An 18,263-nucleotide genomic window follows, 5' to 3' on the forward strand; every position below is an offset into this window, starting at 1 on the left:
CTTGAACTGCATTAGCTGAGTGTACTTACAAGCCCATGTCAGGGATTTCTCACTGGGCAGAATGCAGTGAGCTGTGCAGGCAGTGCCTTCCCATTTCAGGGAGCACAAAGATATGCATCCACGTTTCACTTAGACAGTTTTAAAGATGCTTGCTAGAAATAAATGATGGTTCAGGGGATTTCTTGTTTTGTCATTCTAAGGAAAAGAGATGATGGGGGGACCAGATATCCCAATATGATATTTATTATTCATACTTTTCTTCAAACATGAATAATGTTTGCAATTATAGGTATAACTTTGTTCAGTTATACATATCAGATGACATGGTCTGGGACAGGGATTGGTGTTCTCTGCCAATCTTCTTGGAATAGGACTGGTGTGCACACGCATGAATTTTATTCTGTTTTTAAAACTACTTTTTTAAAAAGCATTTAAGATTTTTTTTTTGCACATACCTGTCACTGTATTCAGCAGAATCAACTTTTTTTTTCTTTAAAAAAATATCTCTCCCATTGCAGAACTAATGTGTTTGGACACCCTTGAGAAGGGAGCCACTTGGAAAAATGAGTCACAGTTTCTTTCCAGACCTTGAAGTGATGGGTGTGTGACTTTTTTCCCTCTGAATTTTTGAAACCATTTTTCAAAGAAAGTAAACTTTAGTCTTGGTTAAAAATAAGAAATCATTTGGCAAAACATTTTAGCAGTTTAAATAAGGGCTCAAGAAACTACAACCCTTATGGAAAGTCAGGTGTTTCATTCTCTACTTTTTTTTTTTTTTTTTTTTTTTTGTAATGCAGTGTGGTGAGGTTTAGTGTCCTGAAACAGACTTCTGCATCTGGAGAACACATCTGTTAAGTAGAGGAATTAGTGATTATATATTGGGTTGTTTTTACAATAACTCAGGTGTTTTTCTGCAAAGCTATTACTAAGGTTATGATTGCTCTTATCTCTTTTGTCTTCTCTTCCCTTCTTCCTTTCTTTCTTAACTATATTACCAAGGAAAATTTATAGCAGAAACCAGAACTTATAAACTACTACAGTGAAATGGAGATTATCTAGCATCATGATAGTTTTGAGCAAAATAGGGTCTCTGTACTAGTAATTAGTTCTCCTGCTTCAGTTGAAATCCTGTTTCACACGGTGTTTTTCTCATCTGTGCTCAAGTGTTTACATGGATCCATGGATTTTGTAGCTTGCCTCATGATAGCTGTGGGAATGTTGACTTTCGTGGTTTCATGAACTTCCTAAACTTCTGTTCCTTCAATGTAGTTTTGGTTCTTTGGTTTCTGTTATGAAAATGAACTGGGGAAATGAGGATTTGGTGTCCAGAGATGAGTATTTTGAAAAGAATCTTTGAGCATGTGGAGCACGCAGGAGGAAAAACATGGTGTATGCAGGGCAGATGTGACAGCTGGTAGGAAGGTGTAATGAATGAAGGGCCATGGGCCCTTCATCTCCAAAAAGGAAAGCCTTCAGAAAGCTCCAGAAATGCACAAGGCTCATGTGGTTTGGGCTGTGCCAGCACTGGGTCTTTTATTTAGTCTTGTGTCCCTGAATTCTGAGGCTGAGGAGCCACTACCCTAAAATACTGAAAGTCAACATTTACATTGACAGTGGTTTTGCCCCAGGTCATTTTATTGAGTCCTGGATAATGGCTGATAATGCTGCAGGTTGGGTATGGCTCCTGGCCAGCTGGGCCTTCCTCTTTGGTGGCAAATTAAAATTATTCAGCTGGGTGCACTCAGGAGGTGTCCTGAGGTGAGGGTTTGCCAAGCACTAAAAAGAGAATAGCTAATAAAGTGTGTCTGAGCGCCAGACTGATACTGATACGAAGGTATGAAGAGATGTAGAATATAAAACTATTACTTGGTGTGTGTATGTATCCTGAGGCAGCCAAGTGCCTGTATTCCCATCTCACTGAATTTTCTGTTAGTGTTAGTCAGTGGAGGTCGATGTCTTCCTTGCTTGAGTTAGCAGTGGCACTATTTCTGTGGCTTTCTCAACTACTTCTGAAGTGTCAGCCATGGAGATCTTCTAGTGATGTGCTGTGTGTTGCATGGCTTTGGGCTGGTTGTAATGTCCCTGTTAGAACAGTAGTTCCTCACCTTGGTAGTTCAGAGAGTCCAGTTGGTCTGAAGTAGGTGAGTATGCTTTTATGAAAGGAAGGCAGGGACAGCACCTGCTAACAAACAGTTATTGTAGCATTTTTGTTAAAAATGAAGTTGTTACATTGCTGTACAATCAATTGCTATGGGGTTGTGTATTTTATTATTCATCAATAAGACTGCCAGGTATTTCCCAATGATACGCTGTTAATGTACCAAGCAAATGCCATGGTTGGTTTGCTCCTTCTTTCCTTCCCTCAGCAGGGGATATTGTGTGCTGTGGCTGAGCATTTCATTGTGATAGATGCAGAAATGGGTGCCACACCTGCACTCCTTGGTGCTGGCAAAGGCAAGAGCAAAGCTTTGTCCTGGAAGTGAAAGTGGTGATGTCTGTGAGAGGCTTTTTTCCAGGCAAAATCTTGCCTCCGTCTTGTACCTGTCTGAGTAAAACTGTAGCAGGTGTCCTGGCATCTTGCCCTTCCCCACAGGCAGCTGCACTGCACCAGGGAACAGAGCTGTGGACTTCAGGTGACCTTCTAAGCAGCTTGGATTGAGGCACTTGGAAGGCAGAGATAATGACCTAAGAGAAAGAATGCTTGCACTGCGGTGCTTGGGACCTGTTATTAGGACTGGAAGGTTTTTGTGAAACATTGCCTATGCCAGTTCCACTAGAGCAGTATCCAGAGTCCTTCATGTTTGATAGGAAGGTATTTTTGAAATGCTTACTTTTAAAAAGTTATCTTTTGTCATGGTTTGACACTGGCACAATGCCAGTGCCCCCATGAAAATACTCTCTCCCTGGTTTCTGCTGTGAGATGTGACCAGGAATAAGCAAAGCAGGCTCTCACTTAGAAATAAAGGAGAAATTATTAACTAAACTACAAGGAAAAGAAAAAAAGAAACACACAAGGAAAATGAAAACTTCACAAATACATCTCCTCCTCCTCCCCACCAAATTCCCAATACAAACCTCTATCCTTTGTGGACAATGAAAACTTGACAGAACATTAACCCTTCCTAGAAGAGAGATAGGAGTAGACGATAAAGAAGGAAATGGGCAAGTGATGAAGCTATGGGCCAGAGAGAGAGATGTTGGAGGAATGGAGAAGATGGAGTGGCATTTTTGCTGGACTCTTTTTTTGGTGCACCCCTCCCTTCTTCTCATTCTCAGCCATGCTGCCTGCTGCCAGCACATGTTTATCAAGTTTCAAGGTAACAGTCACAAGCACAGGCTGCACTCTCTCTCTCTGTCTGTCTCCAAGAAAGAGAAGAGAGAGACGAGCTGCCCGGTGCCTCCCGGTACTTCTTTCTTCCACCCTTCCACCCTCAGGGTCAGGCCTACCTCTCCCAGCCGCATGGCTTTGCCCTCCCCCGCTGTGCAGGGGAGGTCTGACCTGCTTCCCTTGCCAGAAAACCAAAGAGAGCCTCCCAAGGAAAAGCCCTGCTTTTAACCCTGTGTTCTCAGAAGCAGATCCAATGCCCCAGTAGCCAAACCAAGTGCCAATATTAAAATCTGAGCACCCATTAACCTGACCACAGCATCCCAGAAGACCCATTTCCTGTCAAACCACCACATCTTTGTAAATACTTTGTTGGCTTGCAAGCCTTTGTTTTCTCGTTTCTTTATTGACCACCCCCCAAAAAATGATTTTGAAATCAGGACTATTATTTTTTATTTTTCTTGGTTTTGTTAGTTTTTTTTGCAGAGGGGAGGTGGGGTGGGGATGATCGCAAGTGTGTTTGTTTGGTTGTTTAATTTTTTTTAATCCTATCCCTCATTTTCTACTAACCCCTTCCACCAAGGACTGTGGCTCCCTCATGCTTCCCAGTTCTCAATTCCACCCTGATTAACTTTGAGTTGGTTGGGAAAACATATTTAATTCTTCTTGCATTCTCGTTCTGTTGCAGATTTTGACTTGAACTATTTTTGGCATTGGAGCAAGTTTACAGACTACGTGCAGTGTGTCCTCACGTTCACTGGTGTGACTGGTTACATCACTTACCTGTGGCTGGACTCCTCCCTCTTTGTGGAAACGCTGGGCTTCCTTGCAGTGTTCACTGAGGCCATGCTGGGCGTCCCCCAGCTGTACCGCAACTACCAGAACAGATCGACAGAAGGAATGAGGTACGGTGTCTGTCCTACATCAAACACGTGTGTGCCTTCATGGGGGGTGTCTCTGCAGTGTGGGAATGCTTTTCCAGGAAGGGCAATGTCATCTCTACAATTTTTACTTGAAAACACAGCAGCAATCGGAGTAGACTTTTCTGTCAGTAGGAGCCGGTGCAGCACTGCTGAAGGCAGTGGGAGTTCCATGACACCTCTGAAGTCTGCCCATTATCGAAGTCCAGCTGGGAGTTCCAAGGTGAAACATGTTCTAGTGAAATAAACATGTGAAACCACTGCTGTAGCCATTAGCAACGTGTTACAGTTCTACTCAAGCTGTGCTACACCGGTAATTAGAAATGGTCCAAAGAGATCTTGCATATCAAAAGTAATAAAGAGGATGAAAATATTTTGAGCCTGCAGCCTATAACTATCAGTGTTACTCATATAATTAGCTTTTCCTCACATATCTGCTCATCACTTCTTCATAATCCATTACTACATTTGTAGCAAATGACATCAGTACTTATTTTTGTGTCAAAGCTTGAAACTGACATTTGCGAAAGTGCCAATGCGACTTTTACAGTCATGACTGTAAAAATGTGGGACAGAAAATTTTAATCTTGTGCCCACTCTTGAGTCATTAAGTCAGATTATTTTTTCACACTGTTTATTGGATAACTCAAATGGTAACACTAAGATTGCAAAGGCAACTTGTGAAGCTTTTTGAGAGAGGAAACCTTCACTGTGGTGCATCAGTGCCCTGATCTGTAGAAACAATACAGCAGCAAATGCAGTTCACAAAGTGCTGTGATCATTTGTGACTGTCATCTGTTCCAGTGTTTCATTATGACTTCTCTGCATTTCTTTTAAAATTTGCTGGGATAATTTTTACTTTGGTCAAGACAGTTAACCATGACACCCCCAAACGAAGGCAATTCTGTCCTCTGTTCACATTGTTTGCTTTATTTGTTTGGCTTGAGCATGCTTATACTAGCTACTCTGAGATATTTTCTAACTTGAAATGTTGAAACGTTCAGAAATTTGCTTTGATACTTAAGGCATTTTCTGATTGGGAGCCCCTTTTGTACAGAATGAGTCAGGATTTGCTTCCAAAATATTGGGGTATTTTTCATGCACTCACTGTCTTGGAAAATTCTGTGCCTGTGATATCCAGAAAGCAACTTACCTGCTAAACAGTTTCTATGCTCTGGTTTGACTTTTTTTTTTTTCCTTTTCTGTTTTTCATCTGTGAATCATAATGCCATAATAATGATGGCCACTGGTTGTATTTTGCTTTTCCTAACTCCTTCCCGGGGATGTGAGTTTCAGTTTTGCTATTTCTTGTATGTGCTGTTAGCAAAAGGATTTTAAAAACCTTTGTTCTTTGTAAACTGCTAAGCACAGAATTGCAGAATTCTCATCTAAGACTACTTGGCGAAAGAGTGCCATGTTTAGTCCAGAGAAAATAGCATAAAAGCTCACGTTTCCTTGTCATGGAGCAGAACCAGGTCAAGCATAGCCACGCTGCTTATCACTTGTGCCCATGGTTCCAGAATGCATTCCTCCTTCTGGTTCCACTCTTGAAGAAATACTTTGTGTGGCATTCGACATTGATGGATCTGGGCACTGATGAAGTAATGTACAACTTTCTGCTGTTGTACTGCAGTGGGAGGATATTCATGCATGTGTTGGTGCTCTTTCTTTTTATCAAGTTAAATTGTGGTTTTATATATGTTGTAGGTACCACACACACTTTGTAGTACCATGCAATCCTAAATTGACTGCATGTTCTCTAAGCATTACTGGGCTGTTCCTCCTGTGAGAGTGAGTGACTTCTCCCAGTGTATTGCCTTCTGTTGAAGGAACTGTTGGAAATACTTCCTCTGAACTTCCCTTCCTGTGCCCACTTCTCTAAGTGCATATCAAGAAGAAACCCCAGTCATGGGAATACTGAAGGGAGCATGTAACAGTGCAGCCAGCCTACTTGCCTGGGTATTTACCAGGTGAGGGCTGGCTGATGCCCAGGTCAGCTGATTCTCACTGCTCTGTGCAGTTATTTACAGCTCAGGGCAGAAATAACCCTGTGTGTGGTTGGTTACATTGTCGGAAGCAATTGCATTGGGGATCCAGGCCAAAATGGCTGGCTGCCAGCTGTGCTCTTAGCAAGCCTCAGTGGCAAAGAAAAAGAAATGAGTTTCTAGTGTCTCTGTGACTTTAAGCTTAATGGGAAGAGCAATGAGTATTTAGCTGTTCTATATAGTGACCTTCTGGTCAATCATCACATCCTGGTTGGAGGTGGTAATTTCTTAAACCACAGTAATTCTGTCACCCAGTGCAGGAATGCAGTCTGTGTCCCTGATAAAGATCACAGCCTTCACTACTGCCAGAGAAGTGGTTGTTCACAGGTCCTCATGGCTTGGCTTAGAAAAGCTGTAATGTGCATCTGTCTCTGAACTGGGACAGAGCAGCTGATCCATTAGTTCTATTTAGCAAACAAGTCTTTTCATAAAGGTTAACTGTTGAAAAAGAAATGGAGAATAAGGTCTCAGTATGTGGCCCCATCTGATTGGAGTATCCTGCTGGACTCCTCTGATACTCTTGTTTCTGAAAAAAGGCCACACTATCCACAACCCTTCCTGCCCCACTAACATCTGTTTAAGTGAGAAGCTGGGGACATCTCATACTTGACATAGCAGTCATTTCCTGATAAACAAACTTGGAGACCAGGGGCCACGAAAGAGCCAAATGGGAGAGCTGGCTGCAGTGGCAGCCAGGATATCCTTTAGGAGTCTGTTGTGGAAAGGGTCCTATCATCTCGCCCCTGTATTTCCTTTTGCTACTGCCTGAAAAGTCCCCTAGTGAAAATATCCTTTGTGTCTAAGGTAAATGTTCAGAGGGCATCTGCAGCTTAGGCAGTTATGTTTATTGTAATAGAGCATGACTGGAGTGAAGGAATCACAGTTATGTGCTTTGTAGTGCTCCTGAGAATGAGTCTGCTGGTTCTTTGATATCTCTGTTCTGCTGGATAGAGCTCCTCACATCTTATTTTTAAGTTTTCATTTTCCCCTTCCTCTCTCGTTTTCCTGCTTTTTGTGGGATTATTGCTACTTGGTCGTGTAGCTTCCTCCTCTCTTCTGACAGAGCAGAGACCAAAGGAGAAGTTGGAAAGTAATGGAAACAATAAAAATAGAAAGGAGATGCATGCAAAAGGAGAGTAACAGCTTTTGTGAAGTGAAGATAGTGTAATATGTCCTTGTGGGCTGATGGTTGATGGGTGGAAATTTTCCTATGATTAAGTAAACTAGTTAAAGCAACAGAAATTTTCATCATGTTCTCTTTGACAATTCACCTGGTTACTTTTGGAGTGAGTACTTTATGGAAACTTGGAGCTCTGTTTAAGTATTTAAGTACTTTTGAATGGTTGCAAACCTAAATAGTACAGTAGTAGTTATATAAATTATGGTACTAAACTTGACAGAAGTGCTTTGTAAAGAATTGTGTTAATACCTATCAAAGAAATATTTACTTAATCTCCATTCTTTTCAAGAACTAAACTAGTTCAGTCAGGTGACCTAGTAGAAGAGTAATTTGATTACTTTAATTATTGGGGTGGATTAGAATTATAAGCTGTTATGTTAGAAAAAGGACAAAAGCTGCCTCAAAGTTGAAGAGCTTTAGAGTAATTGAGAAAAAAAATAAAAGATGGTTCATCACTTGTAAATTTGCTTTATATTATGTGGTAAAATATTTCAAGATTTGACATCCAGAACACCTCTCCTCTACCACCTGTTAGGAGTCAGAGTGGCTGAATACTACAGTTGGGATCTGATGCTCCTTGTTTTATTAACTGCTTTTGTTTTGAGACAGGAAATATACAGACAGGAACTTACTCATTGCCTCCCCACTCCTTCTAGGATAGTTGCCTCCCAGTCACTTTCTCTTTCTAATAAACTGCATTCATGAGAAATGGTGGTGTTCAACAGGAGGCAATGGAAAGAGTAGGAAGGTTGGATTTGGATCTGGCAGCAACACTGCTGCACACAGAGGTCAGTGCATTGGGAGAATGTGTGGACAGCAGCTTTTGTGGAGTTGCTGTAGGGGGGCACTGTGTGCTTTTGTGCAGGTGTGGGGAGAGCCTCTGAGGGGAGGCACTGCTGTTACTATGCTCTCCTCATAATCCCAGCTGACCTTCCTCCACCAAAGGAGGAAAATGGAGGGTTGTCCTGGAGTGACTTCATGATGCTTGTATCCCCGTTTGTCTGTTTAGAAATAAGTTTTGCACCTTTAAGAGTGGAAGTAGGGGAGAGAAGAAGCATGGAGTTTATCAGAAACTGCACTTGCTCCCCTGCTTCCTGGTGCTGGACTGTGTTGCCTGCAGCATGGACAGACAGCGGGACAGAGCTCTCCTTTGCTTTTAGTTAGTTTTTAGGTAGCTGAGGCAGTGAAGTTCCCTGGACTGTGGTTTGTCTTTTTCTTTGGTTTCTGTTTAAACCTGCTCTGGACTGAACACCCAGAGGAGCACCAGCAGCTCACACCTGTGGCCACCAGGCTGGGCCTGGGCTGCGGCATTTCCAGTGCTGGAGGAACTGATAAGAGACTGAGTGAGCTGAGCTGCAACCCAGGGAGGGGCCTTTCTGAGTTTGTCACCTCCTTTAGAGCAGTAAGAGGTTCTACTGTTTAATATTGTTCCATTTTTTTGTGCTGATGAATACTTTGCCTGTTAAATAAACAGGTTTTTTCCACTTTTCTCCAAGGAAGTATTTTCCCAAACCCGATGGGGGAGGGGCCACTTGAGTTTGCTTTCTAGAGGAAACCCCTTTGGAGGTTTTCTCCCAAATTTGCCCTAAACAGGACAAGGGTGTTCATCTGTACCGTCTGTGGCCAAGTGGTAGGTGTATGGTCCTACCCAAGGACCGTGTTAACCTTGGGACTGCGTGAGGGTTGATTTGCTCCAGGACAGTATTGCATTCCCGTCTGCTGCCCTGCTCCAGAAAAAAGCAACTGCCCTTCATCACAAGTTTTTTGCAAAGACTTCTCAAAATCACGTGGCAGTAACCCTTTTTGACTGCCAGCTGCTTCTCAAACCCCATGGAGAAGCAGTTTCTTTTAGTCAGAGCTGCTGCATGGCACAATCTTCCCAGGTCCGAGAAGGAGGTCTGGCAGTAGGACAGAGCTGGGCTACATGTCTTGAAATGTCAGAAGCCACAGTCCATCGGATACCCAAATGTGCCCATCAGTTGTTAGCTTGGAAACATGTGGGTTCAATAAAGCAAGGTATTTTTGCAGCAGTAGTTGGTATCCTGATATGCAGTGTTGTCTCTTCCCTGGCTGCACCCTGGGCATGGGATGGCCCTTGCTGTGCCGGCTCAGGGCTGCACATGCAGCTGCAGGGTCAGAAGGACACAACCAGGGAAAACCTGTGTCGTCCCTCTGCCAGCAATTTCCCAGGTCTGTCTTCTTGCTCATAGCCAGCTTTCAATCTGCTTGGAAGGAACCTCCTTTCTTCACAGCTTTGACTGTTGTGTTTGGCTGACATTGGGTTGGGGGTGCAGAATTTCACTGCTTGGAAACAGGCAACACAATCAGTGACTCTGCTTATGTGTTGATAGGAGACTGTCTTGGGAAATCTAGTCTGAAAAGGCTGAATGAGGATAATCTCAGGATTTCATTCAATCTGGTTATTGTGGTATGAAAGAAAAATATTAATTTAGTCCATCCTGTGGCAGTGCTGGGTCAGTCACAGTGATTATCCTGTTTTAAAAAGCGCAAATCACTGATGGAAAAATAATTGGCGTTTATTGTCTCAGAAGCTGCTGGAGTCAAAAGCTGCAAATTATAAAAAGCTTTTTCATTCAGAAATGTTTTATAAGGTATGCTGCAGCTGTGAGCTAGTTATGAGCAAGTGTTTGTCTGAAATGTATTCAGTGAAATGAGTGTGGTATAAAGATGTATGAAAGAAATAAATTCTATTAAATGATTCTACTATGTATATGTATTTAATACATTATTTACTTTTTGCCTCTGTAGATAATATTAAAAATACTAGAAGACAGTATTTCTTAGATAAATTTTATTGTTGGTTGCTTTTATTGAATACTACTCTATAGCTTTTTCCTTTATGAGATATGCAGCTCTTTATATAATTTTTCAGGAGAAACTTTTGAATTCTGAAACCAGTGTTTGTCCCAGAGACAAATCCTGGGTTTATTCAAAAGCTGTGAAGTAATGAAAGCTGCTGTATTTTTTCTGCCTGTATTGTATTAACCAGTTGCTATGATGGAGCAACTGCAGGCTTTATTCAGGACTGGCTAACCAATGTCTGGCCACCTCCCTTAGTGAGATTTTAGATTTAAGGAGATTGGGCAAGTGCTCTAAAAATGTTACTCCTGTGGTTTCTTGGGATTTTTTAGCCTAAGAGAATTTTTTAGTTGTGAGTAAGTAAAACAGCTTCAGTAAGTTACTTCCTTTGGAGTAACTTTTGAATTACTTCCTTTATGCTATTTAAAAGAAAACAAAACCCTGTGCTAGAGGGAAGTAGCGAGACTCGTGGATGTTTCTGCTCAGGCACCAACTGTGTATTAGCTTCTTCAGCATAAATTTAGTTCAATTTAAAAGGGAATTGACATCTGTTATGGCAACTTTGCTACATATCTGTGCTTTTTTGGGGAGACTCAGTAAAGGAGTGAGAGAAATTAACTGGAAAAGAACTTTAAAAGTGCTAAAAAGGAGGGAAGTTAAAAGAGAGTGATGCAGGCAATGGCTATATTGAATGTTGTGGGGTTTTTTCTCTTCAGCTCCTTTCTCTCCCTGTCAGAAATTGCATGGATGAGAGCAAAATCAAAGAAATAGGAGTAGGGATAATGGATGCCTATGTGAAAGATTTCCTTTCCTGAGTATGCCACATACACAAAGCAGACCAGTACAGCAGAGACCTGAGTAAGGAGTAAATTGTGCCCAGTCCAGAACTAACACCAAGGAAGATGCCAAATAGAGAGAGAACGGTTTCCCACAGGTTTTGGCATTGTACCCTCCAGCTGCTTTATATATTAAACAGACAAATCAGAGAACATGGAAGGAGGGGTATGGGAGGTGAGGGCCACTTAGTTCAAGGAAACAAACAGCCCCCAGTATAGTTTTGTGGATTCAAATCATCTGACCCAACTAAGAAGCAGGTTTTCGTTGCATAAAGCATTGTGCAGACAGTCACAGGGACTAAGTTATGAAAGAGGAAGTAGTTCTTGAGGGACTAGTTAGGACCTAAAAGTTAAATATGGGGCCCTAGCAAATACAGAAATCAAGGTCTTAAGCATGAGCCAGAACTACATCAGGTAAATGTAAAATTAGTAGCTCTACTTAAAAGTGGTTTGTACTTAGGGTTGTATAGCCCATTCCTTATTTTTGCTGCCTTTCCTATTGCACTAAGTTAATCAGAACTGTCACTGTGCTTACAAATTGCCTATTTTAAACTATACGTATAATTTGCTGTAGTTCTGTGATTGTATTCTTTTGTCTTCCTAAATGCTCTTCTTTACTCAGATCCTTGGTTTTCTTTGTGGACCTACAATTGTTGTCATTACTTCTGTAGCTTCAGCCAGCATTCGTAGTTTTCTGGACAAGTTTTACTTTTTGGATTGTGTTGCTTTGCTGACTTTCCTCTTCTGCTCCTGGCACTGATCAGCTGGTGGCTGTTGTTCTTTATTGTGGCTTTTATGTAAAATATTCCAAGGTTTTTCATTTGTGGACTTTACAAACACATCCAGATTGGCATAATAGTCAGTGAACAGTTTTTGTGACTGGATGGACGAGGTTTTTGTAAGGCTTACTACAAATAGTTTGTCTTCCCTCTTAACCTTCTCATTTGTAGTTCCAATGGGCAACAGGAACATCAGATTCCCTTCCCAAATCTGCCTGTTTTAAGGCTAAGAGATTAAATAAAGTAGTCTGTAGTTCTCAGAAGATTTCTAATTTCTTCTCCCTTGAAAGTATTACTACATCAGGAAAATAAACAGGCTTGGTCTCAGTGCACTCAGGATGAGGGCAGAGTCCTGTCAGCATGTGAACATGTGGGCTGAAACTATTTTATTCTAATCCTAGGAATTAAGTGGATTCTCTCCTCTTCTCCAAACTCTCTTTTCACTTGGAGCAGACCTGTGATTGATGCCCCAGGTTCAAGGGCCTGCACTTCCTGCTTAATTCTCTGCAGGTCTGTGGCCTGTGGGTTGCTGTGCTGGGTCAGCACTGCAGTCACCTCTGCGCTCGCCTGCTGTGTCTCTCCAGGGCTGTTCTCTCAACACCTGCAGCAGGACAGTGTGAGTTCCAAACACAGTTCTTTTTTCCCTGTGTACTCAACACATCTGAGAATTTCAGGAACTGAAGGAAGAGACATGTGGAAAAATCCAGGAGGGAGACCTTCCTTCCCTCAGCCTCCCAGCACTTCTGACAGCGTGAGCAGCAGTATCCACTTATCTTAAGCATCTCTAAGGTTGTAGCGCAGTGTGGGCTGCTAAAGTTCTTGCACATATTGAACTCTTCTCATTTTTCTTCCCCTGGCACTTCATCCCCTCTGTTCAAAAAGTAAAATCAAAGCAAATTACTTCAAACCAAAAGCATTCATCTTTTACAAATAGTTCAAGGCCTCTGTACAATATAGGAATAAAGCTCTGCTGGCATGTTTAATGAGTGCTCTCTCGGTAGGTGCTTTTCTCTGTGCCCTGAGAATTTGAATGACAAGATAAAATTTATTGTACTTCTGTTACAAAACCATTCCATTAAGTTTAGGTGCTCCATCTTCCTCTAGCAAGGAAGTGTCATGCAAGGTATTTTGCATAAATAAGGTCAGGTCAAGGCACAAGAGATGGGAATTGAGCCTGTCATGAAGATACCTGAGAGATGAAAGTTTTTTAAAAATGTTGTCTTCCTCTCTTACCTAACAAATTTGGGAACAGAAGTGCCTCAGTTCTTTACATTCCAGCACTTGTATTGTTTTGTTAGAACTCACCACAGCAATTGTGTAAGTGGGTTAAGTTTACAGCATGTGAGTGGTTGCAGAGGTGTCTCCCTCAGTGCAGTAGGACTGAGTGGGATTAGAAATACAGAATGGAAGTAAACAGAGATTTGAGTTTGAAGACATGTAGGTTGAGATTTAAGAATGTAAACAGCCATAATGGTAATATTGACTGTGAAGATCTGTAAAGTCAGCAGAGAGGTGAGTAATTTAAGTAGTTAGCAGATGAGCCAGAAGAGCAGAAAAAAGAGATCAAAGAACCTTAGCACAGGAAATAACTTTGCAGGGTGGTCCAGAAAGACTATGATGAAGGACTGGGTAGAGAAGGGGCGTTGGGCAGTGCCAGTGGGTTGACTGCAGAGATTTTCTGTTTCAGCTTTGACCTGAATAGTTTATTTGGTCCCCTACTCCTCAGACACAGAGGGACAAGCAAACAGAAGAAGAGTGGGAAGTGCAGAGACTAACATACTGAATGATGAGCCCAAAAACTGAGATGGGGAGGAAGTGCTCATAGTATTCTTGAGTGAAATGTAGAAAGAAAAATAATCTTGCTATCAGAAAAACCTGTTTCAACAAGGCCAAAAGGTAGGATTTTAATTTGTTCTGGGGAGGATGGCTAAGAATGATACATGTCTACATCACATTAGGGAATTACATGCCTAGCCAGATGTCCTGGCATTGTCAGGCAAGCTTTCAGGGTAGTTGTGGAAGCCTTGTCCTGTCAGATACTAAGTCTTGTATTAGAGAATTTCCCAAAACAGTATTCATAGTGTACAAGGCAGCAAATGGCAAGAGTTTAGGAATGAAGATAGGCTAGGGCATGTCTATCCTTGTTGAACTGCAAAAACCCTACTGGGGCTGAAATTTTAAGATTTGTTTCATGCTACTGGGATGTGATCATGATGCTTTTATATCCTTCCTTTGGCATTCAATTTGGCCTACAGCCAGGCTTCAAAGCCCTGCAGCCACTGTGGGTCAGTGGCAATGTGGAAAGTGGCTCAGAAGGGATTGATTTGTGGTGGCACCTGCTGACAAAGACAGCCTTCTCACTCAGCTTTCCTTTAAGGAGTAGCACAGAGGTGTATGGTGTGTCACTGTCACCAGTAACTTCACTGCTGCACCTCTGTGAGCACTTGAGCATGTGGAAGGAAATGGAGAAACCTGGAATTTCAGATGAAGAATTAAGTGGTGACATACCTTCATAGAGAGTTTGCAAGGGGTTATTTCATAGAATCAATAAGGTTGAAAGAAACTTCTAAAATTACTGAGTCCAACCATTAACCTAAAACTGCCAGGTCTGCCAATATTTCCTTATGGTGCTAAGATGTTTTGGAGGAGAATGCAAGCTTTTTTCTTGCAAATATCTGTAATTCCTTTCCAGACAGTAATCTGGACTTTGTCCCTAAGTGATCACTCTTATTTTACCTTCTAGTGTGTTTGGGGTCTTAATTTCCCCAGTGTTTTCCTAGAATGTGAGAAGCAGTTTTACTAACTGAAGGATGTGATTATTCATGAAAAGTAATGACTGCAATATCATTAGATTTTGTCCTTGTGGATGCTGGCTTTGAAGACAAGTGAACTCCAATCATCTAGAAAAAGGAAAGCACTGGAGCTGGGACTGTTACTTTGTGTATGTTGACCAAAGAGGTAATTGCAGTTGTTGAAGTAGAAACTAGAAGTGTGCTCAAGCTATGTAATTGTTACCATATGAAGATGAAGGGAAAATGTGCTCAGATTACCTCTACTTGAATGAAGAGTCTGATGATCTCTTGGTTGTCTAGGGCAGGAAGAAAGGAAGATTTAAAAGCATTGCTTTGAGCCTTAGGATGCACAGCTGTGCTGAAGCAAACCTCTGTTCCCTCATGTCTTTTGATTACCTTTCAAATTGAATTTCTCCCAAGTTATTTAGAACTGGAGCAGGAAATGCACTGAATGGTGTTGCACAGGGACATTATGTTGATACTTCTTGGCATTGGCCTTGCAGGACATAGCAGTGATGTGGCAGTGGGTAGGCTGCAACTGCTGGGAAGTGGCTGGCCAACTCACCCTGCAGGGAGATGAGCCTTGGGAAGGAGTGCTGCTTCCTGGGATTTGTGTCCCTGTGCCCTGCATGGCAGCAAGTCCTTTTATCCCTCACCTTTCAGTGCATGATGTGGGGCCCCAGGGTGGGCTGTGCCAAGTAGCTGGAGACAGGATGGGCAGCAGGAGAGCATCTAGAGCAGCATGAGCCAGCAGCTGTTCCTGCAGCTCCACCAATTGCCGTGCCGCGAGTGGGAGGTGAGAGACAAGGAGGCAGGGACAGATCCTCGAGAACAACTTCACGGGTGAGATCTTGAAGAATGGTGTAACTTAGGTGTGCTCTGCACCATTCTTATTACACTGACAGTACTGTGTGTGCTGGCAGCTGACTGTGGTTACTGCGAGAGGTGCAGGATGTGATTTTCTGCCCTGGCACCAGAGAAAATCTGGTCCCTGCCATGGGACCCAGCAGGTCTCAAGCTTCCCAGTTCACCAGCAGCAGAAACAGAGCTTGTCTAATCTGTGTTCATACCACATGTCTAAGCAGACCTGAGCTTTGCAGTCTGGCTGGCATCCTTCTGTGTCTCCTGCAGAAAGGGCACTGGTGTGAATTGTGGCTCAAATTCTCTCTCCTCTGATCCACAGAAGAGATTTATTTTCACACCTGTTTCATAGAACTTGGAGGTTTTTGTGCTGTTTAAGACCTGCTGCTCTTCTTTCTGCAGCACAAGTTGTAGAGTACTAAAAGTGCTTTGTAGTTGTTAAGGGTTACCAGTTTCTGGACCCCTACAGACTGCACTTTAGGCACAGCTGCTTGGCATAGTTGGAGGCCATATTAGTGATCCTGGACTATTTACTAGCCCTGTGTGGCATGTCCTGTGGTTTCCTTTTGACTGCCCTTTCACAGACATGTTCTAACAAATACTGGATTTTGAGTGGATATGCTGCATGGGATCAAAATGCCTGACACTGCTGTACTTGGGAGTTTAGAAAATAGATATTAATGGAAAAAAAAAATGACAAATGCCCATTTACCCTGAGGTTTTTTTGTGAAACCTTTGCTTATATGTACCTTTTTGGGATTGTTTGCCTGATGGTGTTTCAGAGTGAAATCCTGCTTTTCATCTTTTCTCACTGATGAGTACAGTCCCTGAAAATCACAGAAACTTTCAGATAATTTGCTCTTGAATTGCAGCTGACTGTGATATCAATTGCTTCTGGATATGGCTTTAACTCAACTGCTTCAGCTTGGTTACAGAGGTGGATCTCTCTTGCTGGAAGCTCTTCTTAAATTCCTGCTTGTGTTGTGGGGCTGGACAAATGTCTTTCTCTGGAGATGGTCAGTGCTGCTCCAGCCTCAGAGGAATTGTTGAGAAGTGAGGTAAGGCGCCCACACCGAGCAGGGCACGTAGGACTGGTGAACAGTTTCATGCTTGGATTCCCAGCTGGCTGTGCAATATTTAAAACAAGATCCTTGCTTGTTCACACAGAAGGACCTGTCTTAGGGTATGCACACTTAGTTTTCATGTTTTCAAACTTCAGATGCTTTGGATATCTGATCTGTGTGTTTTCTTTTTCTTCTTTTCCTTTTAATAGTTTTTGGCAGGCTAAGCAAATTGGTTAGCATGAGGAGGATTCCTTTTTTTTGTTAAGCCATATGGCATTTTGTTAGAAACAAATGCTCTATTTGTTAATTTTTGTTTGTTTTGTGCAGTGTTAAAAATAACATGGCATTCGTATTTCATGTTTTCTGGTCTGTGTTTCACTGCTGTAGGCGGGCCAGCCTCTGATTGAATTGCAGTGTTAGGGATGCTTGCTATCTTTTCTAAGTAGACTATTTTGGAGCTGCAAATGGGAACCGAAAGTTTTCCAAAGTCAGGATGTTAAAACTGAGTCTGCTTTCTCTTCCAGACATTCCTGTGCAAATGGCTTGTGGGAGGTAGCAGCTTAAAAGGTTGCTGGAGAGGTACCTTCTGTACCTTCTTCCTCATTTCCCAAAACCAAATGCAGTGTTGAAAATACTCACTGATAGGCTGCTTTTGTGTGGACTTTATTTCTGAATGAAATACTATACTATCAACTTCTAAATTATTTTATTCTGCTTTTATATCAGATCATTCAAAGATTTGTCACTGTGTTTTAACATATGTGAAAGTCAAGTGCTAATATATGAAGAAATGTGAAATCTGAAACTGTGGCAGTCTAATCAGATTGTGGACAACTTCCACTGATTCTTGAACAGAGTCCAGTCTAATTCTCTTCTTTACATGGGTAAAGGTAAATAAATTATATTCTTTCTTTCTCTTATCAAACATAACTTAGAAATTTTGAGTTCATCAAGCGTCTGAGCACAGCTAGCCCTAAGTTTTTGACTGTAGCAGGATGTAATTACATCAGAGCAACACGTTCCTCCTGTTGCTATTTGTGCTGAAATGTCTGCTCAAACCACTGCAGGATTTTTCAATGGAAGTCACCGTCTAATGTCTGATTCTCTCAGTGTCTTCCAACGTGCAGGGTATTTTTGGGTTTGTGTGTTAAGCTGCAAACATGCAGAGTCATAACATCAGTGTGAGAAAATCTGCAGTGCAAACAGGAAGAGAGGACTGCTGTGTCTTTTTCCTTCTGCATGTTTTGTGCTCAGTCCCTGCCTGTGTTCTGCAAACTGCTGCTCTGCAGCCCTGCTGCTGTTTGGAGAGTGGCAACAGTCTTAAGACAGACTGGTTCACCAGGGAAGTGGAAGAGGGGGCTTCACATCTCATATTCTTTTACAAGATTCTTCTTTTTGGTAGCTTTTGTTCTTTCAGATGAATGAAGAAGAAAGATGTAATGGTCCACAAGTGACTAATGTTCATCAGAGTGTGCAGAGACTCCAAGGGAAAATCAGAGACTTGAGACTCTGGTTGCAGCCAGGTTTTGTGCAGAAAGAGTGAAGATGCCGAAAAGTTTTAATTAGAATAGTATTAGTCCTGGATATGGAAGATTGCGCCTGAATATCTGAGAGATATATTTGTTTTGGAAATTGCTCATC

At 42.1% G+C, this 18,263-nt stretch overlaps 1 protein-coding gene across 3 annotated transcripts in view; it reads left to right on the forward strand.

Annotated features, from left to right (window-relative positions):
• Positions 1-18,263, forward strand: part of SLC66A2 (solute carrier family 66 member 2) — a 66,190-nt gene that overhangs the window by 38,934 nt on the left and 8,993 nt on the right. For all 3 annotated transcript variants that reach the window (XM_059474895.1, XM_059474900.1, XM_059474906.1), the window contains one exon: positions 4,014-4,230. In XM_059474895.1, coding sequence (XP_059330878.1) covers positions 4,014-4,230 — 217 coding nt within the window. The remainder of the gene's footprint in view (positions 1-4,013; positions 4,231-18,263) is intronic.

The sequence above is a fragment of the Ammospiza nelsoni genome, chromosome 1 (genome assembly GCF_027579445.1).
Source record: "Ammospiza nelsoni isolate bAmmNel1 chromosome 1, bAmmNel1.pri, whole genome shotgun sequence".
Lineage (NCBI taxonomy): Eukaryota > Metazoa > Chordata > Aves > Passeriformes > Passerellidae > Ammospiza > Ammospiza nelsoni.